This window comes from Panicum virgatum, chromosome 5K (assembly GCF_016808335.1).
Source record: "Panicum virgatum strain AP13 chromosome 5K, P.virgatum_v5, whole genome shotgun sequence".
In the NCBI taxonomy this organism is placed as follows: Eukaryota; Viridiplantae; Streptophyta; class Magnoliopsida; order Poales; family Poaceae; genus Panicum; species Panicum virgatum.
Genome location: NC_053140.1, coordinates 7,617,604 through 7,643,147, shown reverse-complemented (window position 1 = coordinate 7,643,147; position 25,544 = coordinate 7,617,604). Strand labels below are relative to the sequence as shown.

The following is a 25,544-nucleotide window of genomic DNA, read 5'->3' as shown; positions in this document are numbered from 1 at the left end:
GACAAAGCACCCTTAATAACGATAAGAGAGACGATGTCAGGGAGTGAGGGAGTTCAATTCCTCACCTTGCAACCATAGCAACTCGCATAATAATGTCGTCCTATGCATTTCAGAACATAGCACTTGATCTCAAACCCTACATGTATGCTCAAAAGAAGACATCCACATGATTCCAGATTCCAGATTCCAGTAACAGAACTATGGTAGCAGTCAGATTAGAAAAAGAGATTCAGATCATTCAGAACTGATGAGGCTGGCCTATGTGAGCCACGCCTGGGATGTGCAGGTAAGCAGATTCAAGCTTAGCTAGGCACCTCAAATAAAACGCCAGAGATTTTTTTAAAAAAAAAATTGACCTTCACTTTGTAGTTGTACCTCTGATAAAATGGCCTAGTAAGTAAAATCAAACTAAGAAACTCCCGGAAAATATCCGAACATTGAGAAAACAGCTGTACATACAGACTGCACCACAAGGACTCCACGTTAAGAATTATTATTCCTTTATACACCTGTGGAAAAATTCCATGTATGTGTAAAATCGAAATAAGATGACAACAGACGCACATCGATAGCCCAACACATGATAAAGCCGCAGCCATGATCAACCTTAGTTGGGCTACCGAATGTACAATCCTGTGAATCCAACTTGCATGCAGAACAATCAAAGTCATAAACAATATACATTTCTGTGGTGCAGCTGTGCATGGGTGAGTGTCCGCGAGCGGTGTATCAGCCCTCCTCGCCAAACTCCTTGGTGAACCTCTCGTGCACCTCCAGGTCCTTCTTGCTAACTGTCGGCCTCTGCCTCGACAGGACCTTTTCAAAATCTGTCCTGGAGATGGGTGGTGGAAGAATCTGCATCCAAAACACAGCAACTTACCTCAGTAATTCAACAGGGAGGGCATCTCTAACGAGACAATGAAGAACCGGCATTGTTTGCTACCTTCGCAGCAAGGCCCTTGGATGCTAGCTCCTGCATGGTGGTCTGGATGGCACCCGGCTGCTTTGGTCCACAGGGCATCCACATGTCACCATCTGCCTTAAAGAAGAACATGGCATCCTGTGTTTTGCGGACAGGTTCAAATAACACATCCTTCACCTGTTGATGAAACACAACATAAGATTCCATCCCATGATAGTTTGGACAGATGTGAGAATTGTTGAAAGATACTTACACAAACAGCAATATCTGAACCAGAAAACCCATCTGTTCGACGGGCCAAGCTCTCAAAATCACTTTCTGTTAAGCTGTGGGGTGTATCCCCGAGATGGACCTGTATGAATTGAAGGTTCAAGATGTTAGCGAAAGATATCCGCAATTGTAACAGGACAAATTTAGTTATGTGGCATTGGACAACTGTGTGTTAACCTTAAACATATGCTGCCTTGCTTTCATGTCAGGTAGCGGAATGTAGATACGCTTGTCAAATCTTCGCCGCACAGCCTGCAGCATTGATTGTGTTAAAGAATCAAGTAGTGCTTGAAAAGATAATGGGAATTTTCCTTTTTCTGTTGTAAATCTGTACAACAACAACAACATAGCCTTTTTTCCCAAGCAAGTTGGGGTAGGCTAGAGATGAAACCCGAAAGAAATAAATTCAGGGTTCAGGCACATTGATAGCTAGTCTCCAAACGCTCCTATCCAAAGCTATCTCTTTAGAAATATTCCAATCCTTAAGGTCTCTCTTAACCGACTCATCCCACGTCAGTTTAGGTCTACCTCTATCCTTCTTTACATTATCGACCCGCTCAAGAACCCCATTACGCACCGGCGCCTCAGGAGGCCTTCGTTGAACATGTCCAAACCATCTCAGCCGATGCTGGGTAAGTTTCTCCTCAATTGGTGACACCCCGACCCTATCCCGAATAACTTCATTCCGGATTCTATCCCTCCTTGTGTGCCCGCAAAACCACCGCAACATCCGCATCTCTGCTACACTCAGTTGCTAGACATGTCGGCTTTTTGTAGGCCAACATTCAGCACCGTATAACATCGCCGGACGAATTGCTGTCCTATAGAATTTGCCTTTTAACTTTTGTGGCACCCTCTTGTCACAAAGTATGCCAGAGGCTTGCCGCCATTTTAACCAGCCAGCTGAAATTCTATGCCTAACATCTTCATCAATGTCGCCATCCTTTTGTAGTACCGATCCTAAATACTGAAAAGTATCCTTCTGGACCACCACTTGCCCATCTAGACTAACGTCTCCCCCCTCATGCCTAGTCGCGCAGAAATCGCACATCATGTACTCGGTCTTGGTCCTACTAAGTCTGAACCCTTTCGACTCTAACGTGCGTCTCCACAGCTTTAACTTCCTATTAACCTCTGCCCTACTCTCGTCAACTAGCACCACATCATCAGCAAAGAGCATACACCAAGGGATCTCACCTTGTATATCCCTTGTGACCTCATCCATCACTAAAGAAAATAAATAAGGGCTCAATGCTGACCCCTGATGTAGGCCTATGTTAATAGAAGAGTCAGTGGTGTTGCCATCACATGTCCGGACAAACGTCGTCGCATCCTTGTACATATCCTTAATAAGGGTAATGTACTTAGTTGGGACTTTGTGCTTCTCCAAGGCCCACCACATGACATTTCTCGGTACTTTGTCAAATGCCTTCTCAAGGTCAATGAAGACCATGTGCAAGTCCTTCTTCTGCTCTCTATATCTCTCCATCAATTGTCGTATTAAGAAAATCGCCTCCATGGTTGACCTTCCAGGCATGAACCCAAATTGATTTTGGGTCACACTTGTCACTCTTCTTAGGCGATGCTCGATAACCCTCTCCCAAAGCTTCATCGTATGGCTCATCAGCTTAATCCCACGGTAGTTAGTACAACTTTGAACATCGCCCTTGTTTTTGAAGATAGGTACTAATATATTTCTCCTCCATTCTTCTGGCATCTTGTTTGACCGAAAAATGAGATTAAAAAGCTTAGTTAACCATACTATTGCTCTATCTCCTAGGCATCTCCACACTTCAATGGGGATACCATCAGGGCCCATCGCTTTACCTCCCTTCATCCTCTTCAAAGCCTCCCCGATCTCTACCTCCTGAATTCTCCTCACAAAACGTCTGTTGGTGTCGTCAAAAGAGTTATCTAACTCAAGGGTAGGGCCCTCACTCTCCCCATTAAACAACTTGTCGAAGTACTCTCTCCATCTATCCATGATCTCCTCATCCTTCACTAACAGTCGATCTGTCCCATCCTTAATGCATTTGATTTGTTTGATGTCTCTTGTCTTCCGCTCGCGGATCCTAGCCATCCTATAAATGTCCTTCTCCCCTTCTTTCGTGCCTAGCCGCTGATACAGGTCATCATACGCCTTACCCTTTGCTACACTCACAGCTCGCTTTGCAACCCTCTTCGCTAATTTATAGCCCTCGATGTTGGCTGCACTCTTGTCAAGGTGGAGGCGCTTGAAACACTCTTTCTTCTCCTTAATAGCCCTTTGCACCTCGTCGTTCCACCACCAGGTGTCTTTCCCCTCTTGTTTGCCTCCCCTACTCACGCCAAACACCTCTGAGGCCACCTTCCGAACACATGTTGTCATCTTTAGCCACATGTCATCTGCGTCTTCTCCTTCCCAAGGCCCCTCACCTAGCATCCTTTCCTTAAACGCTTGTGCCGCTTCCTCTCTAAGCTTCCACCACTTTGTTCTCGCAATCTTGGCACGTTTGTCCCGGTGGACACGTACCCGAAGACGAAAGTCCGCCACCACAAGCTTGTGTTGAGGGACAACACACTCCCCAGGTATCACCTTACAATCTAAACAATCACGTCTATCCTCCCTCCTAGCAAGGATAAAGTCAATCTGGCTCGAGTGTTGTCCACTACGAAACGTCACAAGATGGGATTCCCTCTTCTTAAACACAGTATTCGCTATCAACAAGTCGTAGGCTAACGCGAAGTTCAACACATCCTCCCCCTCTTGACTCCTGCTACCATACCCAAAACCCCCGTGCACTCGCTCGAACCTTACATTAGTCACACCCACATGGCCGTTGAGATCTCCTATGAAGAGTTTCTCGCTGGTAGGCACGGTACTAACCATACTATCTAGATCTTCCCAGAACTGCATCTTGGTGCTCTCACAAAGGCCTACCAGAGGGACATAGGCACTGATCACATTCAAAACCGAATCTCCAACTACCAACCGGATTAGATAATCCGGTCGCCTTGCCTTCTAACCTCTACGACTCCATCCTTAAGGCTCCTATCAATCAAGATGCTTACACCATTCCTACCCGGAGTTGCTCCCGTGTACCAAAGCTTGAAGCCAGTATCCTCAACCTCCTTCGCCTTCTGGCCCTTCCATTTAGTCTCCTGAACGCATAGGATATTTACACGCCTCCTAATTGCTGCATCAACTAGCTCTCGCAACTTACCCGTTAGGGACCCTACGTTCCAGCTACCCATACGAATCCTAGTTGGCTCGGCTAACTTCCTTACCCTTCGCACCCGTCGAGGAAAGTGCAAAGACCCTTGCTCATTTTTCACTACACCCGGGCGTAGATGTAGCGCGCCATTCAGGTGACGACCCGACCCTTGCTCACTTATCATCGTACCCAGGTCATGATACGACACGCCCTTGGGGGGATGGCGACCCGGCCCTTGCCCATTTATCACCACACCCGGGTTCCGATGTATTGCATCGCTAAGAGGGTTACGCCCCATGTAAATCTGTAATCAGGCAAAATTGTATCTGGTAAGTTTTTTGGTTACCTGGTCCAGAGCATATGGTGTATTTGTAGCAGCAAGAACAAGAACTTTATCATCATTATGGCCAACACCCTAGGAAATTAGTAGAGACAAATGGTATCATCAGTTTCACATTAAAAATGCATAGAATAATGTTCTGAGATGAAGAAAACAGATCCTCTAAAGAAAAAGGGGCAGTGACCTTTAAGATGATTTCTGTTCTACTTTTTTCTAATATTTTATAAAAATCTTGATTACATTAGAAGGCTATCAAAATAACTGGTAAATTATGTGGCCCGATAGTGTATTAATAATAGCAAATCATTTGGAGTTCCATCAGGTAGGTAGTATACGCACATTGGATACACAATTATATTTTTTGTTGAAAAAATGACATAATGTTGTGTACTACAATCAATCTTAATACACAGTATGGGAGTATACAGCGTTCAAGGAAAAAAAATGTGCGTTTGAATCTGGGCAATAGAAAAGGTAGCTTAGATTCATTTGAAAGTGAAATTATTGGTCCAGCTGACTATCAAAATCATTGTGTCCCTAGTTAGCACCAATAAGACACATTAAATTTGTGCCAAGATCCCCAAAACCAATGATGCTTGTCACTATCAGTATTTAGCACCATTATCCACCACTGTTAAGCTTGATAAACCTCGCCTACACTTACCGAAACAAAAAGAGAACGCCATTTTCATCCTTTTTTGCTTTTATTCACAATGTAACAGTGAAGGTAAACTGCAATATGATTGATAACTCCTAACTCTAGAAATTGGCAGGTCATTATAACAATCTGTATACAGCTCCCACAGACTTGGTCAGTTGCATGCAAAATCTTTTTTCCCCATCAATTCATCTAACTATCACAGCATTTTTTTACAGGAAACTGCACAGATTTCGTATTCTCCATGTCTGAACTTTTATCGACGGAGCCGCCCTAAGCAGAACATGCCGAGCTAAGCATGGCAAGTCTCTGCAGTAGTTACTTATGCATCCTACCGAAAAACAGTTTGCAATATTAGCTAGTCACCTGCATTTGCACAAGTAGTTCAGTCTTGATTCTCCTTGAAGCTTCGCTTTCATTGCCTTCTCCACGTTGACCGCATAAAGAATCAATTTCATCGATAAAGATAATTGAAGGGGCATTTTCACGAGCCATTTCGAAAAGGTTCGCAACTAATTTCTCACTTTCACCCATCCACTTTGAAACCAGATCTGATGAAGATATACTGCAGGCAGAGCATTAAAGTGTCAAATATCATAACGAATACGGCATGAAGAACAAATTATAGTGAGGCATCAGTATTGCGAACATCCATAGATCAATCAAGCACCAAAAACAAAAATGCAAGTGTGATCAAATTTAATTACATCATATTTGTAAACATGCAAATGAACATTGCACTTCCTTTTTAGCAAATTCAAATGTGTTAGTAATAAGCCTTTGTTTCAAATATAATACACATAGGTCCCCCCCACCCCCCACCCCCAAAAAAAAACTTCAATCAAAACAGTTCTCTCTTTCGTTCAATTGTCCCCATTCGCAAGGTTTATTAATAACCAGTCATAATAACAATGACTACTATTATCCAAGGCTAACACCAGGGATATATAGTCCTCTACTTCCATCCTTCTCTCAATCAGCTAACACCTGTGTTATTTCAAAATACACCTTATACGAAAAAATGGTGGGAGCAAAAACATTTTTCAGTCCATTTTAAATATTGAATGTCTTGCCTACGGTAAATACTGAGAATATTTGTTCCTCGCACAAGGAACATATCTCCAACAACACCACCATAGGAAGTGGATAGCCACCAATTTCTGTAGGCACCATGTCACTGTGATAAAATGATAATCATAAAACCATTATACATTTAAAAGATGAGTGATATGCCTTCAATGTTCAAGCATCATGAATGCATGACATATTGATCGCCTAGAATCGCATGCCATGTTTTGGCTACAATTGTCAATATTGAGCTACAGTATCTATGTGTCATCAAGAAAGATAGCCAGCAGGTCTAGGTCAAGATATTTAACAGTTTATTCAGACAAAAAAAACCTACAAATGGTATTATTTAAAGTACCCAAAAAGGATAAATAACCAAGAAAAAAACAATGTTAGCAGGACATCAATACAACTAATTCTACCATAAGGTAAGCACTGGCAGTATATCACAGAAACCACAAGTGATGTCATAGAGTTGTAACTCACTTTATTCCCTTTCAAATAACCGTACATTGTTGCACTTATCAAATTGTAGACCTTTGAGCATACCGTAAAATCAATATTCTAAGGATATGAACAACAAATGGAAACGATGATGAAATGTTTTGAGTCAAATATAATGCTTAAAAAGTGTAAGCTCTCTTGACCTTCGGGACGATGATGAAGGTACTCAAGCTATATATCAATAAACTCAAAACAAATATATGAGCTGCTATCATAAGGCACACCTTTCAAGAGACAACTTTCCTAGTTTGGCAAAAGTTAGTTGTTTTCGAGCTAGAAGCTCTCTTGCCTGCACCAAGCACCAACATGCAATTTTCAGGAAGAAGGCATATGCCTTGAAATAATCTTGTATATATACGGTGTTAATTTAACAACATGCCATCAAGAGCTGACTCTTAAAGTGCAGTATGCTGCAAATGAAGAGTTATGCAATGACTCTGGGTACAGAAGAAATAGGTAAAGGATGCCCAAATTAGTAATTCAAGCACAACCACTCTAATAGGCATACAAGTGCTGAGGCATAGGGTAGAAGACAGTCAGACTTCAAGAGCCAAAATTCAGTTGTCACTGACCTAATATGCAGGTGAACATGTAAGATCAAGATAAATAGGCGAAGGAAGCATAGAAAGAGATGCACCAAAAGTCTCTAATGGTTTAAATTTTTACTCAAAACATAACAAAATTGTCGGTGTCCTGACCCGGTGGTCCGGCACCAACTAGTGATGATGCTACGTGTTCCTCGTCCCAGATGGTTGATGCAGGAGGCAACACAGTCACGCACGGGTTTATCCTGGTTCCGGCCGCGGGGCCAAACGTCCAGCAAAGGGGTGTGCGAGAGCACTATACTGTCTTGCACCGGGGGTGCCTGTAGTAGGGGGTACAAGCGAGACGAGAGAGGGAGGAAAGCTCCCAGGTCTCTGCTAGAGGAGGAGTTGATTGAGGCAAGTGCCAATATCAGGGCTCAGAGGTGCGTATGTGCTCTGTGAGTGTTGCTGAGTGTTGTGTTCTGCCAGATCCTGAAGATAGAGCTCGCCTCCCCTCTTTTATAGACACAAGGAGGGGCGGTGTACATGCACAGGAGATCGCGGAAGTCGTCGTCTTCTCCCCGAATCGCGGGGGTGCAGTGGTCAAGCACTGTAGAAAGTATACTGCGGGGTATGGCGCCTGGCGTGGCAGTCGTCCTAGGCATCGTCCTTGGCCTTGCGGAGATCGCGCCGGCGTCCTTGTAGCTCCAGCGGGCAGCGTGGTGGTTGCTGTAGGGGGTACCGTCCTCCAGGCATGGCGTGGCGACGTTCCGAGGGTCCTGCAGGCCAGGGTCTTGTCCTGGTCAAGGTCGGAGCCGCTTCCGAGGGTCGTGCCTATGCCCTTCGAGGGTTCTGCGGAGGAGAAAGTATGAAGGAGGTATGGAGAGTTGGCAGCACAGTGGCTGGAGCAGTGCCGAGCATGTCTTGCACTGCGTCGCAGGTTCCCACAGTGTCGCCACAGCGTCCGGAATGGCGGAGCAGTGACCGGAGTTGGCGGACGGGACTCCGGTCACAGCCACTGTGGGGAATGGCGGCCTGACGTCGTCTGACCCGGGCGCTGTGGAGGAGTGGTTGGCATTTAATGACTTCGTACGGCGGGCGGGTGAGCGGAAGGGCCGTTTGTCCTTCCTGTCGAGGGGTGGCCTCGAGCGAGACGGAGTCGATCCGCTCTCTCTCGCTACCCTCGAGCGAGGCGGAGATGCGGGGCGCGGTCGAGGGTCTCGGCGGGGAGCCCTCGAGCGAGGCGGAGATCGCCCCGTGGGTTCGAGGGGGCTCGGATGGGCCACACTATGTACGTGGGTCGCGTATTTGGTTTCTTTGAGTCCTTTCCTTTCTTCCGGATTGGAAGGAGGCCGTAGGCCTTTGTAGGCCCGGTTGTCTAACATGTGTTTGCGTTTTTAGGGCGAGTTTAGTCCCCTGGTTAGGGTGCCCCTAATCATGATACCCGACAAAAATAACATGTCTCACAAAGAAAATTAAAGGTATTAAGAGAACCAGCAAAGCAACGAATATACAATTATGAATTATCTACCTGAAAAATGTTGAATCAGCCTCGGTTGCAACAGCTTTTGCCAAATAAGACTTTCCCGTTCCAGGGGGGCCATACAAAAGAAAAGCCCTCCAAGGCCTCCGCTTGCCTACAGGATAGCACTCTGCATTAGTTGACAACACAAAGATATCTAGACTTCCTATGAGTTCAAACTTCATGCACGCGATATTTTCATCATTGCGTATCACATAAACAAGAAGGATACACCAGTTAACAGTAATTGACAGAAACAGGTACTGAGAAAATGACCCTGGTTAAAAAAAATGTGTGCGCAAAGGCAAATGACACACAAGCAAACAAAGAGTTCGAAATTGAAACTAAATTTTATTAGATCAAGCAATTCTAGATTAGAATCGAGTCATAACAAATTTTATATCTCAGAACTCCGCTACATAATTAGCAGGGTAATCACATGAATGCATATATATTTTTTCAAAATAACATATTTAATCCCTCTTGAATTTAAAATCATCTTTCAATTCATACTTTTAATATATAAGGTATTGCAATTTTACTAATAATTCATTGTGGTGTGGGCAATTGAGGAAGAGTTGAGCGAACAAAAAAAGTAATGATATAATTTGCCAAACTTCACTTCAGGCACTGCCTCTAGAAGTGGTCCTCAAAAATGTCGACAACCTAAATCATCATCTAAATATGAAAACCTAGCCGTAGCACCCTTGTCCATCAATATTCAATAATCTCTATCGGCAGCAACTGTAACGTCCCGCCCCCCGAGGCCAGGCTTAACTTTTGAGTTCTTTCGAGATCGGCTTCCGGAAAAGAAGTTGCAACTTGTTGATATGAGTATTCTATCAATTCTATTAAGCCCTTGGGCTGGGGTGTCACATCATCACCCCCTTAAGAGACCGACGTCCTCGTCGGTCAATCTCAAGTCAGGAACGTCCTCTCTTGGCCACGTCCCGTACGTCCAGTGCCAACGACCCATGTGCGACGTCCGTGCGTCCAGTGCCAACGGTCCCTGTGCGACGTCTGTGCGTCCAGTGCCAACAGCGCATCCCAGATGCCCGCGCACTGACCCGCCACACGCCCGTCCACATGCCCGTGCACTTACGCCCCGCGAAAGTCGGCTCCCGAGGCTAGGCCCGCTTACATCTAGCAGCTTTCTAGGACATAGACTATCCTCACAGAACAACACATGTCTTTTCTGCGCACTTTGTCCTCACTCGTGCGCACCCACCCATCCCAAAATTGCTCCAGGCCAAGCACGCTTAACTTTGGAGTTCTTTCGAGATCGGCTTCCGGAAAAGAAGTTGCACCTTGTTGATATGAGTATTCTATCAATTCTATTAAGCCCTTGGGCTGGGGTGTCACAGCAACCAACGATACTACATAACAATGCATAATTGGATCAACCCTAGGTCACCGAACCATTTTTATCAGGATAAAGATCTGCGAAGCCTATGCAGCTCTGTAGCTATTGCAATCGCCAAATTTTTATCAGGAGCAAAGATAAAAAATAACGTTTTTAGGTGCAGCCACTCACCCGTGAAGAACTGCGGGAACTTGACGGGCAATATGACGGCCTCCTGCAGCGCCTGCTTGGCGCTCTCGAGGCCGGCGACGTCGTTCCACTTGACGTTCGGCTTCTCGGTGATGATGGCGGAATTGAGCCCCGCCCTCAGCTTGGACTGCTCGGAGTCGTCCCCGCCGTTGCCGCCGTCCCCGTCCTTGCCCTTGGTCTTGGGGCGCGTGGCGACGGCCGCGTCGCCGCCGTTGGCCCCGGGCCCCGCGCCGCCCTCATCGAGGACGGCCCGGATCTCCTCGGCGCGGCGGAGGTACTCGGTGAACTTGGCGGTGATTGCCTCCTTGATCTTGGGGTTCTTCTCGTACTTGAGGTGGGTCTTGAAGTACTCGAGCGCGTTCATGTAGAGCGGGAACGCCTTGACATAGTTGCCGGCATTGTCCTCCTGGACCGCCTGCTTGACGTACTCGATTGCCTGCTCCTTGAAGTTGCTATACATCGGGGGAGGCCCAAAGGCGCCGCCTTTGCGGCGGGCACCCGCGGATCGGAGGGGGGATCGGCCGGATTAGGCACCGCGGCGGCAGATTGGCGGGGGCGGTTGCTTGGTGCTGGGTTTGACGCGGTGAGGAGAAGCCGGGATGCGGAGGAGGAAAGGGGAACGAAGACGAGACGAGTTGGGCAAAGGAAAAAGAAGGGCGAAGCGTGTTTGGGCGGCGATTTTTATTTTTTATTTATTTTTCTAGCTTACTGTGGAGAAAAAAGGAAGCTGTTGGTATTTTCCCACTTAGGTCCCTTTATTCCATGGTTTTATGAGATAGGTCCTGTATGATGGTTGCAACTTTTGTTTGAGCCAATAATTTAGTTTTTCCTTGTTAAAATTAAGCGGGGTAATCGAATTGAAGTCATAGTGTCATCGTTGGCAGGAATCAATATATTCGCTGCGAAATTATAGAAGATCCTCTTTAAGATCAAACAATTCCATCGAATTGAGTATGACTGTATGTGTGATAGCATCTAATATACCAGGCAACCAAACCACCCATTTTATGGGAATGGAGAGTGGTCTTATTCAAATTCAAAGTGCTTCTTAATCTTCAACCAGTTCTGTGCTTCAATATAATTTCCTGGAGTAAGCGCTATAGCTTGTTTCCAATACTCAGCAGCTTGATCAAACCAAGCTTCCGCAATTTCCGAAAAGATCATGAAAGAGGCGATCAGAATGGTACCCGAATCCATTTACGATCCCGAGTTTCCAGACACATCGCACTTCTGCTCGGGTCGAGGCTGCCACTCGGCCCTCAGACGGATCAAAGAAGAGTGGGGGATCTGGGCGGTCCGGGGGGACACCGTGGCTCCTCTCTTCTCGAGAATCCATACATCCCTTATCAGTGTATGGAGAGCTATCTCTCGAGCACAGGTTGAGGTTCGTCCTCAATGGGAAAATGGAGCACCAAAAAAGGATTTTCAGTCCTTTGCTCTAACCAGCTGAGCTACCAGAACCACTTGGGGAAGAAATTGGAATAATATCGATTAATACAGAGGAAAAAGTTCTCTATTGATGCAAACGCTATACCTAGAGGATAGGGATAGAGGAAGAGAGGTGGGGGCTCAATCTCGTCAGTCTCCCGGATTCCAGTCATGTCTCTACCATCGGTTTCTCCCTTTTCTCCTGCTGGCCCATCAAATAAGTGGAGGATTCATTAAATTGAATCAAATCAGATGGTTCTATTTCTCAACCTTTCTGACTTGCTCCTACGGAACCAAGGTCGAAAGGATTGAAAAAGTCAGGGCTTAACCTAATATAAGTGATTTGATGGAGTGGGGTCTTTAGCTGAGAAATATGATTCTTTTTAGAATTAAGAAGAATAGGACAAAAGATATGGAATGCAATACAAAAAAAATGATCTTTATTTATTCCTTCCTTCCTTTATCCCTATTCATACAGAATTCCTCATGAACTAATACCCAATTCTTTCCATTTATTAATTGCTATAACGAGTGTTTTATTCCAATATTAAGTTATTACCGAACAAAGAAAAATTATATATAAAGGATGAGATCGTCCGGAAATCTGTTTCATGTAGTTTGGCAAGGAAATTTTGAATCATGGATACAGGATCCTTGACATGTAAGACCTATTGCTCATGCCATTTGGGATCCTCATTTTGGCCCCGTTACCTTTCGGAATGGGGGATCCCCGTTGGCAACAACCACGGTAGTAGTTGCGGAACTACTGGGCCAAGAGTCATTTAAGTAAAGTAATAATATTAAGAACTAGATCATCTAACCCCATTGAAAAATATTGAAAAATGAAATTGGATTTTCGGGCCAACATCAAGAAGCTATTGGCACCTTGTTGAATCGAAGTAATCCATCTTTGATGATTTTGTCCGCATCCAACTGTTCTCGAATTGGTTTATTCAAGAATTCGATACTGGTCGGAGAAGAACCCGACTCGGTATTCTTAAAAAAAAAGAGGGGAAGCAGAACCAAGTCAAGATGATATGGGTCGCCCCTTCTTCTTGCGCCAAAGATCTTACCATTTCCGAAGGATTGCTTGATCGAAAGGAAGGATTGGTTGGCAAAACAGCTTTAGCGATGACCAGGATTCGTACTATTCCTACGAAGCGAGGGACGGATCGGTATCGGCAGAAGCTGTAATACTCTTTCTCGAGTGTATCTGGCCCATCAGAACATTTTGGAAGCAGGGTGAAGACTAATCTTGGTTTTAGAGCTCCAATAGAAGCATTCTTACCAGAACAAGAGTGGCAGTGCCTTCTAAATGCAATTGACGGTATTCCAGTAATCGAATTGGTAGGGACTGGTTAAGAAATTGCAACCTTCCAAATAGGAACTAGCCAATCCATGGGTATACCAAGAAGTTCCAAAATAGGAATCAACAAGTGTTTCCACGACTCTACCCCCGGCCAATCCTGTTCCACTGAATCCCCAGGGATGTTTTTATGTCAGCAGACGAAGCCAAAGCTTATGGACTTGTCGATATTGTAGGGGACCGGAGGCTCTAGGGAAGTCGGAGGAGAGAGCACTCATCTTGGGGTGGGCTTACTACTTATATGCTTTCAGCAGTCATAGGAGAAAAGTGATGGATGACATATACACTTGCCAGTGTTTGTTATCTTTCACAATAAACTACTCCCTCCATTCCAAAATGTAGGTCGTTTTGGCTTTTTAGATTCATAGTATATTTGTTATGTATCTAGATATAACATATGTTTAGGTACATAGCAAAATATATGAATCTAAAAAAAAATCAAAACGACCTATATTTTGGAACGGATGGAGTACTGTTATTTTACTTCAAAACAGAAACTACTAGATATTTTGGTTCAATTAAATTCAAATAAATAGATATAGCAGTATTTTGATAAAAAGGAAACTATTGTATTCTATTAAAACATCGCTCGAGACTCCTTCCTCCCAACAAAACTACATGAATGGAGTAAGATTTTTAGTGCTAGTTATCATTTTATCTTCATCGATAAGGGCAACTTTAATGTATAATGGTGAAGGACGAACTATACTATGACAGATCAGATGGTGCTAGCTTGGTCGGTTTTGCTCCAGCATTTAGCAAAGTCCAGCACCTCCCGCGGGACCCAGACGGGAAAGAAAAATAATCCGTCAGCTGGTTTTTTTTGGACTTTGTGCCACCAGCAGGTTACTATGTGAGAAGAGAATATTTGTTTAATCTTAGCTCCGGGTGCTGAGTTTGGCCACCGATGCTATGAATATCTAACTTAGCACCACTGCTCCAACGTTTGCCCCCGATGCATCTGCATTTTCTCTCTTCGAAGTACCCTCTTAGAATACACGTTAAAGCTGTCCTAATGCACTCCACGGCTTGCTCAGGGAACTTAGGGTAGCTCCGGGATCCATGACAATTGAAATCTTTCTCACCAAGACTAACCCTCGCACCTAACTCACAATCCACCACTTTTGAGCCCACCTGAAAACAAAATTGTTCGACCAAGGAGGAGGCAGACGGATTGGCGAGCGACGCCCCGTGGAATCCCGACGCCGCCTCCCGTCCACTCCCGTTTTTTTTTTTTTTCACCACGCCTCCACGTACCCTCCCTTTTACCTGTTTTTGTCATTGGTCGTGATCATCGCGGACCCTCAGCGCCGTAATCATCGGGAGTTTCCCCGCGGCACGGCGCGCGGGCGCATCGCGTACCCTCAGGGCTGGAATCATCGCGACTTACCCCGCGGCGTTTCCCTGTTTTCCTGTTGTCCCCCGCGGCGCGGCGCGGCGCGCGGACGTACGCGCGGTGCACTCGATCCCCTCGGTTTTCGCCTTGGCGGTGAGCGAGCTCGAGACGTCCAGGTCGCGGTTCCTGCGTCGAGGCCGCCTTGGCGATGACCGAGAGTCCGCGACGCCCAGGCCGCGGGGGCGGCGTCGAGGCCGCCTTGGCGGTGAGCCACCCCCACGACGTCGCCTCCCCATCGACGCCGCCGAACGAGGCCTACCATCCAATACGCCTACCAATACGCCTCGTCCTCCCTCTTCGTCGCCGCCGAACCCACGCCTTCGACGCCGAGCGTCCCCACGTCCGGTCGCCGAGCCTGCTCTCCGCGCCGGCACCACGACGGAGGAGGAGGAGGCCGCGGCGGCCGGTGAGGACGAGGACACCGGCGCCCAGGTCGCGCCCATCGTCAAGCTGCGCCCGCCCGCCCGCCGCCGCACGCTCCTCCACCCGCCGTCGCCGCGCGCGCCGTCCTCTGCCCGTTGCCGCGCCCGCCGTCCTCCATCCGGCGCCAGCCCGCGCGCTCGTTGGTGCGCTCCCGCCGATCGCCGGAGCGTTCCCGCCCGCCCGCCGGTGCGCGCCCGCCTGCCATCCTCCAAGCGCCGGTGCTTGCCCGCCCGTCTGCCATCCTCCGAGCGCCGGTGCTCGCCACATGGAGCGACAGAAGCGACGCCACCGATGTCGCATGGAGCGACGACAGTGATGCCGCCGGCGGATCGTTGCCCGGCTCGCTTCGCATCGTCGCCACCTCTGCATTCGGTGGGACTGATGGGGTGAGATTGATTGCTATTTTTTCAGCACTGCCATTGATCCTAATGTCGCAACGCAGGACGGAGAACGCTCCGGCGCTGCGTGCCATGCCATGGACTCGTACTTGAAGGAGAAACTGGTGACTTGGCTCAGCCCCGCGGCACTGACGCTCCACCAGATAACATGGGATGATCCTGCCTCCTTGCTAGAGAAAGATTGTGGCATATAAAGTTTGTGGCCAACTCCCTGTTGATTTGATTTTGTCTCCATTTATTTAGGCAGTGCATCCAATCAGGATCAGGAATCTGATAGACTTCAAGAGAAGATGGGGTGTAGGTCGCCGGTGCTTTGGCTACTTCCATCTAGCAATACCAGGTCAGATTGACTGTTGCTTGCTAATTGTGGCTTTCTGGACTTCTAGAGTATTACTGTCTGTTGTTGTCTTGTTGATGCTGCAGCCTGGCCAGTGGTTGGAGGGCAGGAACCAAGCGATTCATTGCATTGGTCCTACGCTTAGTCTTCGTCTACTCAGTTGATGACCATGGGTACCGCATCCCTTCACCATGAAGAAGCTCAATGGGCGTGGCCTGTAGGTCTTTACATGCTCCTCTTGTTGCCATTGCCATCTCTCATACTAAACGATTTTGTGGTTCAGGTTTTAGAGTCGTAGCTGTCTTAATCGGATATGCCTAGCCTATTAATTTTCTTATGGTGTGCAAATAATGACGCTCCAACCATAGCTCTGAAATAATTGCATATACGGGCAGAGAAATCTCCAGAAAATGCTATTTTTCCTCTCTTTTCCTCCTATGCAAAACAAAAAAGAATTCTACTGTTAACACTTGCAGTGGCTACCCACTAGCAATAGCAGGCTTGTTTGCCTTATAGTGTGCTTGATCTTTTTTTTTCTCGAACACGCAGGAGAGCTGCGTATCTTTGTATTAAGAGAGAATAAGAGTGGTCCAAATACATAGAACACTCCACACCTTGGACCAGAGTCAGGAGCGTGCAGATCTAAAAAAGACTATTACAAAAAACACACAAAGTTGGGACCAGACCACATCCAAACCAGCTAATGGGCATGCCTTTCCCCCAACTCAAGGCTTAGGGCAGCGAGCCTCTTAGCCCCTGAGAATTGCCAAAGGTGTGATTCCTCCTTGAAGGCTTGCACCGCGACCTGTAGGTTTGGAGACGCTCCCTCGAAATCACATGCATTCCTATGCTTCCAAATGGTCCAGGCTCCGAGGATGCACAAAGAATTAAACCCCTTCCTGTGTTGTTTCTGAAGTTTCCTCTCAGCTTTTTTTCCACCAATCAGCAAAGCTAACCGTCCTTGTTGGTGTTAAGCGAGCCAGGTTTAATGGCTGCAAAATGGCAAACCAGAATTACCTAGCAAAAACACAGGAAGTGAGGATGTGCTGAATATTTTCCTCTTCCTGGTCGCAGAGCGGGCAGCGCTCAGGATGAGGGAGGCCTCTTTTTTGTAGACGGTCTGCAGTCCAACAACGGTTTCGAATGGCCAACCACACAAAAGTTTTACATTTCCCGGGTGCCCACGACTTCCATACTTAGGTTCAAAGGTGATGGCTCTGACAAAGAAATTTTTATATGCTGATCTTGTAGAGAATTCCCCTGAAGCTTCAGGTTTCCACCGATGGATGTCATCTGTATTATTTAGGTTAACACCAGCTAACATGTCCCACAGCTCAAGGTATTCTACCAGGCCAAGCCACCCTAGAGCTCCTTTTATATCTGCCACCCAGGAATTCCCCAGCAAAGCCTCAGCCACTGTTCTCTTTTTTCTGAATTTTAGAGGTACACAACTGACAACATTTGGGGCCAGATCCTCTAGACAGCTGCCATGCAACCAACGGTCAGTACAAAACAATGTGTTCCTTCCATTACCAACCGTAGTTGTAATTGCACAAGCAAACATAGCTTTTGTATTGGAGTAGACCGGGATTTGTAGGCCAGCCCAAGGCCGATCAGATCTGGTTTTCTCAAGCCAAAGCCATCTCATTTGTAACGCCCAGCCCAAGATCTCGAGGTTGTGAATGCCCAGCCCCTCAAGATCAATAGGTCTCATGACCTTTTCCCAGGCAACTAAGCAATTACCACCATTGGTATTTTTTCGACCTGTCCATAGGAAACCTCTTCTTATTTTATCCACTGCGCGTAAGAACCACTTGGGAACTTTGATGGCAACTAGCAAGTGGATGAGAATTGCAGTAAGTACAAATCGTACTAGCACTGTTCGTCCAGCTAAGGTTAGCAGCGAAGCTTTCCACCCTGGCAGTTTGTTAGCTATTTTCTCAATCCAGGCTAATAAATCTCCTCTTCTCAGTTTCTTGTCAGACATAGGCAGACCCAAATAGTAGTGGGAAAACTTGCAGCAGTGCACTCTAGAGTGTTGTTTATATCCTCCACAATTCCCTCATCACAATGTATGGGTATCACACAGCTCTTCTGCAGATTGGTTTGCAACCCTGATGCTTCTCCAAAAATTTTCAGAATATCCTTTGTGAGCTGAAGATCTTCTCCATCGGAGCTAATAAAGAGTGCCACATCATCAGCATATAGAGATAGTCTCTGACCAATCGAGTGTAAGGGAGACAAAAGTCCTTCTTCAGCAGCCTTGGTGAACAAACTATTTAGGACATCCATAACTAAGATAAATAACATCGGGGAGAGAGGGTCCCCTTGGCGCAGTCCTCTTTGATGGAAGATAGGTTGTCCTGGTTCACCATTAAGCATGACTTGGGTAGAGGCAGACTGCAATAAATTGGAGATAATGGTTCGCCAGGTGAAACCAAAACCCAAGTGTGACAAAATTTCTAACAAGAAGGACCAGTCCACTGAGTCAAATGCCTTAGAAATATCCAGTTTCAAAAAAAGGCTTGAGATCTTACGGCGGTGGAGTACCTTAATAGTCTGCTGTACCAACATGTAGTTGTCGTGTATACACCTGCCCCTGATGAAAGCACTCTGATTGGTTGCGACCAAATTATTCAACAGAGGTGCCAACCGATTAGCCAACAGCTTGGTGACCAATTTAGCAAAACTATGAACCAGACTAATAGGGCGGTAGTTGTTTGCTTCAAGTGCCTCAGCTTTCTTGGGGATTAAGGTTAAGTAAGCAGAGTTCAGCAGCTCTAGGTTCCTCAAATCCCCTTGATGAATTGATATCAATGCTGCCATAAGATCGCTTTTAATAATCTGCCAACAGGATTTATAAAAACGACCGGTGAAACCATCTTGTCCCGGTGCTCGATCGGCCGGCAGCGCTTTAATGGTGGCCCAAACTTCATCCTCAGAGAAAGGTGCATCCAAAATTGACAGATCAACTCCTGCTCGATGGAAAGCAGCTAGCTCCAAAGAGACTGTTCTTGTTCTTGCCTGACCCCAAATTCCCTCAAAGTGCTCAAGGAGTATCTGATGTTTGTCCTCTTGGGCCGTAACCACCCGATCTTCCACTACAAGCTTTGGAATGAAGTTTTTTCGCTTACGGAAGCCAGTTTGGTTGTGAAAAAAAGAGGTGTTGGCATCATTCTCTTTCAGGTAGCGTATCCTCGACCTGAGGCGAGCAATTGTTCTTTCTAAAGAGGCCAGGACCAAACAGTGCTTTTTCAGTTTGCATCTCAGCCAATCCTCCTCGGCCGACAACTCTCGGTGATCTTGTGCCACTTCCAGGTTGTGAAGAATGTGTCGAGCAAGAGCTAGTTGTGAGTTTATGTTCCCGACCTGTTTCTGACTCCAAGATTGCGGTGCTTTAGCAAGTCTTTTCAACTTAATTGATATTCTTAGTAAAGGTGAGCAGTCCAGAACGGGCTCCTCCCAAGACCGCTGTTCCGCATCATGGAATCCCTCCAACTTTGTCCAGAAGCTCTCAAAATGAAATCTTTTCTTACCCAAGATACCTTCCCTGAGGCCCAAGACCAGCGGACAGTGATCCGACATCTCGGTGGCATGAGTCTGCAGCATACTTCCAGTGTAAATATCTTCCTAGTCGTTGGTGCACAACACTCTATCAAGCTTGACAAGCGTTGGAGAAACCCTCTCATTAGACCAGGTATATCTTCTCCCTAAGAGAGGGATTTCTTTCAGTTCTAATTCGTTGACAAACCTCCTAAACCGCCCCATCATGGCATGATTGATATTCTCATTATTTTTGTCCTCTGAGCAGTATATCATGTTAAAATCCCCTGCCAGCATCCAGGGGCCATGACAGTTTGATCGTACCTCCCGGAGTTCGTTGAGGAAGGCCACCTTTTCATCATCACGATGTGGCCCATATACACCCGTGAACCACCATGGTGGATCCTCTTGACTGCTGAAAAGAACTGAAACCGAATGTCGATGAACAAGATGCCGTGAAACCATGAAATTCCCATCCCTCCATGCCACCAATATGCCACCTCGAGTTTGCTGTGCTGGCAGAAGCACAAAGTTGGTGAACTCTCGACCAAGGGATGAAGTGACATCGCGATCTGTAATACTTGACAGCTTGGTTTCTTGGACACAAACCACTACTGGTTTCGAGTCATCTACGACCTTCCTCAGATTATCCCGTCTAGCTCTGTCATTTAGACCACGAACATTCTAAATTAGTATGCTGGTTCTATCCATTGATACCAGGAAAAAGACCAGACCACACAAAAGTAGAAACAGACAGTATCAGTACACCGAAACCAGTGCAGGATCCCTACGAATATTTTCCTCGGATGGCACAGCCCATCCAAAGAGTGCTGACAGGGCTTCGACATGGTCACGTCCAAGGAGGTCACGGTAAAAAGTTGAGTACCGGTTGAGAGCTTCATCAGATATCTTCCCGTCATCATCAGCGAGGCCAAGTTTCCGACAGACTGTGGTTGTTGACGCCTTGTCAAATTCAGGAGGTAACTTCGCGATACGGCGGCTGCGACGAGGCATGCTTACAGGTCCCGCCGTTTTCTCTCTTGTGGACGACCGGTACTTGAACAATAGCATCCACCTTCCTAGTAACCCTTCCAATGTAATCGGTGGCTGCATCAGGTGGAGGAACTCGTGCCCGGGGCATGCGGGAATAGACAATCAGGTTATCCGGCAGCACCCTAAGCATTGTTGCAGCCGAAAGATCAGTAGTCGGTTCATCAGGTGATCCTTCCCCGGTTGTAGCCGGGGTCGAGGTAGGCACGTCCGCATGCACGTCCCCCACCAAAACAGCACCAGGAGCCAACACAGATCGCTCGACCCGGGTCACAGACTCGACAACCACGCCTGAAGGGATCTCAGGGGCCAGAATCGTGTCCGCAAGGGAGGATCGCTCGTCACAGATGGTGGTCGGCTCGTCGACGTTCACAACAGCGGACGCGGGGGACGCCGGCATCACGAGGGCAAGGCACCCCGACTCGACTACCACAGCAACAGGTGTGGGGGCAGACGTGGTGGTCTCGAGGTGGGGAACCCGGGCGGACGCGGCAGGACCGGTCGCGGCAAGATGCAGAGTGGTCACGAGGTCCTCCGCCACCGAGGCCGCTACCACCTCCAAAGACATGGACGCCGAAGGTGGGTCCGACAGAGCGATCTCTGGGGATGCAGAGGCGGGAACCACCGCGAATAGGGGCGAGTCGTCCGCCGCCGCGGCCACCGTATTAACGATAGGTGTCGCCTCGGTAGCCAGCAAGGCCTCTTCGTGTACCGTGTCGCACGCCTCCTCGGGAACAGACGAAGCCTTGGGAGCTGCACATCACATGGAGCGTCATCTTGGGAGGCGCCCTGGCACCCACCAGATTGTGGGCCCAGCCTCGAGTGCACAGGAGCGCAGTGGGCCCTAGCCGGGGCCGTGATGTCACGATCCATCGGAGGTGGGGAGGAAGCCGAGGGGCGATGTCGTCGTCGCCGTCGATGGGAGTCATCCTCCGTCGGGGGCGGAGGAGGTGGCGGCGAGTCGTCCGGAGCCGCCAGGTCGCCGAGAGGCATCACCGAGATGGATATGGGGTAGAGTAGACAATGACGTTCCCGCGCCGTGGCCTCGGGCTCCGGGATCGCAAGGTCCATCACCGGCGGGATGTCTCCCAGATCAGAGCACCACGCCGTGAGGCGGAACGCCGTCCTTTGCACGTCGGATCCCGGAAGGACCTCGCAGGGGATGCACCACTCATTGAGGAGCTGCGCCACGGTATCCAGCTCCCAAGCATGAGCCGGAATCCCGCGGAGCTCTATCTCCGCCGTAGCCGGGAGGACTCCGGCCGATGAGCAGAAGAACCGCGACCAACGCATCACGTGAAGACGACCAGGAGGTAGCATGATCAGCCGGCCTGCATTGAGAATTCTCGAAGCCGTGGCATCATCCAGTGAGATCAAGAGAAAGCTTGCCGGCCCCAAAGGGTAGATGGCCAACAAAGCTTCCTCGATCTCAAACCGATGAGCGATCTCCAGCACGATAGCGTCCGCCAAATCCCCAGGAACGTCCGCGATGACCGACACCACGAGCGCCCGATCAGCAAGTTGCTCCTCCCGCTGCGAGATGGCAGCCGAGCGCAAGATCACCCAGCGCGGCCTTCCAGGGTGACGAACATCCTCACCCTAGGCAGAGGAGGGGGGTTCCACCTCAACCCCAGGGGCCGGGGGCGGTGAGCCGCGGCCCCTACTCCTCTTCCGCTCACGCTTACGCCGCCTCCCTCCTGAGCCGTCAGCAGAGGCCGCAAGCGGGACCGCCGGAGAGCCGCCAGAAGCATGGGTGGCCAACGACGCCATCGCCGGAGTAGGAGCCGAGATAGGGCGCCACATCAAGCGGGAGGCAGCGGCCGGCCGACCAGGACGGCGCACTGGGCAGAAGTAGGCACGATGCCCAGTCGCGCGGCAGACGAAGCACCTGGTGCCAGACTTGCACGAAGCTGCTCGATGTCGCGACGAGAAACAGTTGAAGCACTTCCCAAGAAGATCCGCGGGCACGGGCCGGTGGGGCCGTCGGGCGAGGCGACCGGCCGCCTGCCGCGCCCTCCGACTGACCGCCGTTTGCCAGCCCTCGGCGTCTGGCCCGAACAGCGGCAAGGTCGAACTGCGTGGCGCCGGGTGGACGACGATACGTGGCGGGGTGGAGCGCGCCGGACACCGGGAAGCAGACGCCTCCAAGCCCAGCGGCGCGGCGCTCGCGGCCACGCCCGCCAGAAGAACGTCCCGGAAGGAAGGGGTAGGGGCGCCGGTGGACTTGCCGGAGGGTGGCGTTTCCTGGGACCAACGGTGCTCCTTGCGGCGCCCCGTCGGCGCGCCAGGAGGGGACGCAGGGCAGGGGGAGGTGGCCGCCGGGTTCGGGTTGAACGGCGGCGGGTTGGTGGTGGCCGCCGGGCTCGGGTTGAACGGCGGCGGGGGGCTGGTGGTGGGGGGGGGGGGGGGGGGGGAGGCGGAACGTCTAGCATGACTCTGGACCGCGAGCTTGAAATCTTGTGTGCTTGATCTTGGCATGCAACATCTTCCTTAAAGTACTTTAATTCTTTATAATATATTATATATATTATACTTTTGGGGGAAAATAGGTTGTTTGATCAGATTGAGTTTAGAGATTTGTTCATGGAAAATGATACTTGCCATGAGAAAATCCATCAGCATTAAAGAGGTCCGTTTTCATGAGGTTTCGAAAGTTGCTTGGTTCACTGATTGTGTTTATTTTGGCGTGGTACAGCCAGCAGAGGCCGTCTGATGATCTCGTGAAGTTTGTACATACCATAGACTTGAAGTTCCGACATATCTATTGAGATATGTCAAGGCAATTTATATATTCACTTGTTTGTCTATTGAGGTATGTCAAGGCAGTTCTGACTTGCCCTAAGACGAAAGTGTTCTTCCAACTTGTTTTGTTTAGTCGATCGTAAATGTTGTCCCAGCCATGCATAGTTGATTTAGAAGAGAACAAGAATTAGTTTCATGTTCCATTTGTATATGTCCACTTATTTTCTGCATTTTTTTCATAAAAGTTATGTTCCTAAAATTCTAGTAGGCCAATGCTCATTTCTCATGTACAATGACATTCGGTACAGTTTGCCATTGGAAGTTCAGAGATTAGTGACGAGATTTTTGACCTCCAGCGCCTTTAGTGCAGAGCTTTGTATTATGAGCTTGTGACTAGAAAATTAAGAGATATATGAATGTATGCTAATTATTTGCTCTGTCTGTTACCTCAAGTTAATTATTCGATGCACTGGACGCCTCCAAAATATAGTTGCTAACCTATGCTCTTCTTACAATGCGTTTAGCAGCAGCTCATTTAGTTAAACCCAGGGCTGAATTTGCAGTTTTGTTCTTTTGTCAGGATTGCAAATGTTTTTGCTCAGATTGGACAGGCTGTATATTCGCTTAAGGAAACACTGGAAGTTGCAGTGGTTGATAATAAATTCAGAGGTCTAATTGGATCAACAATTATTCCCAAATAACTCTTTGCTAATATATTGTTGATGGCTTATTGAAGAATTCTCTATCTCAATGATTATCTATAGAGTTAAACAATTCCTTGAGCTCATACGAAGTACCACTGCATAAAGTAGTAATAGCTATATTCGAGTTAAGATTGCAATTAGGTGTACAGCTCGCAAATATTGGATTAACAGCTTAAGTATCTTTCATTGACTTTTTACTTGCAGTTTCTGCTAGCGTTTGATGTCTTATGAGCTGTGTTCAGTGTGATAGCATTCAGTTTCAGAGTTGATCAAATCGATTTCAAAGATGAACATATAGTGTATGCAAAATACCTTTATTCACAGAATGCTATTATTTTCAGTGAATAGTCTGTAGCTGGTTCATTATTTTCTTCTTCGACAGATTATTGTTCGTTTTATTTCTTGTATCCATTTCAGGATGTATTGATGGCAAGGTGGAGGAAGAGAGCTCTCTACTGTAGTAAGAGGGTATATTTTCTTTGCTGATTTGTGAGTTCATATAAGAAATGTTGTAAAGTGATTTTGGTTCGTTTTCCTGAGCTCTATTTGGACAATAATTTGAGTTATAATTTATTAAAAGAGTTTACTTATATGCTAGAGAAATATATGTAACTAGAATAGAGTTTAATTAATTTACGTTGAGATTCAACTGTCAAAACATTTTGTTATTTGATTTTACAGTCCTATCTCTGATAGTAGTCCTCTCCATGCATGAACTTTGATGCCACCAACATGTAGTTCATTGTACGTTGCTGACATTGACAAGTTGCTTGGAAATCGAATGTAGTTGCAAATATTTCATGGTGGAGATTGTTGATGCTCATAAAGAGAATTTATTTCACCCATAGCAACGCACGGGCACACAAATCTAACATCTTTGAGAAAATGTTTTCTAGCAGCCTGCATGCTCTTCAGGTATCCTTAATTTTTTGAGTGGCTTCAAAGTCTGTTGTCCGATTGAAGTATTCAGTTACATGTTAGATATGGTTCTCATATTCCTAAAATTATAATATCTGCACTTTGCATTTTAGATCCTTTGCTGGAAATGAGTATAATCATTGGCTTACTGAATATGAGAAGGATGTAGAGAGAAACCACATGCTTGCTGCGCATACGTTCACCATCTTGCCAGGTACAGCTATATTGAATAAGAGCAAAGGTATATGATCCTCTACTTTTACAGCTTGAAGTCTCATGTTTGCCACTTTGCTGAAGATGAGAGCCCAAGCCTAAAGGTCACCCTTCTCTGGCTTTCAGCTCTCTAGGCTTGTCAGCTTCATCACACACAGCTCTTGATGCATGAAAACAATGTCAGCTTCACAACGGATTATAGGCTATTAGGCTGCTTGGAAATTTTGATGCAAACACTTAAAAATCAGAATGCATATACTCCTGGTTTCTGAAAATGTGTAGGTTGGTGGAGTGAGATATCTTCCTGAATCTTTAATTTGTCAAATTCTTTATTTGTGACCTCTACATTGGTACATCCATATCCATACTAGGTCAAGACAAACCTATTTTTCGCAATATAGTATGATGAAAGTACATCGTTTTAAACATGCTACTACTCTAAAAAAAAGAACTATATGCTCCTCTGTGAGAA

General features: G+C 47.3%; 1 protein-coding gene and 1 long non-coding RNA gene across 2 annotated transcripts; one reads left to right on the top strand and one right to left on the bottom strand.

The window, feature by feature from the left end:
• Positions 1-417: 417 nt before the first annotated feature.
• Positions 418-11,232, bottom strand: LOC120706041 (protein SUPPRESSOR OF K(+) TRANSPORT GROWTH DEFECT 1). The gene is made up of 8 exons (XM_039990610.1): positions 10,537-11,232; positions 9,012-9,117; positions 5,751-5,949; positions 4,733-4,801; positions 1,370-1,444; positions 1,176-1,274; positions 944-1,099; positions 418-855 (listed from the first exon to the last, which is right to left on the bottom strand). Exons 1-8 carry the CDS (start codon positions 11,012-11,014, stop codon positions 730-732), a joined length of 1,308 nt encoding a protein of 435 aa, XP_039846544.1. The 5' UTR covers positions 11,015-11,232; the 3' UTR covers positions 418-729.
• Positions 11,233-14,757: 3,525 nt separating this feature from the next.
• LOC120706040 lies at positions 14,758-17,399 on the top strand. The gene is made up of 4 exons (XR_005688166.1): positions 14,758-15,539; positions 15,610-15,905; positions 15,989-17,079; positions 17,154-17,399. It is a non-coding gene; the product is annotated as an uncharacterized LOC120706040 (long non-coding RNA).
• The last annotated feature ends 8,145 nt before the right edge of the window (positions 17,400-25,544 follow it).

Bases quoted from the DNA above. Each gene is read 5' to 3' on its own strand.
- LOC120706041 (XM_039990610.1), bottom strand. From the start codon at position 11,014: ATGTATAGCAACTTCAAGGAGCAGGCAATCGAGTACGTCAAGCAGGCG. The intron at 5,950-9,011 runs GTAGATAATTCA...CTCTGCCTGCAG, and splicing joins GCTGATTCAACATTTTTCAG to TATATCTTCATCAGATCTGG. The intron at 4,802-5,750 runs GTGACTAGCTAA...CTAATTTCCTAG, and splicing joins AACTACTTGTGCAAATGCAG to GGTGTTGGCCATAATGATGA.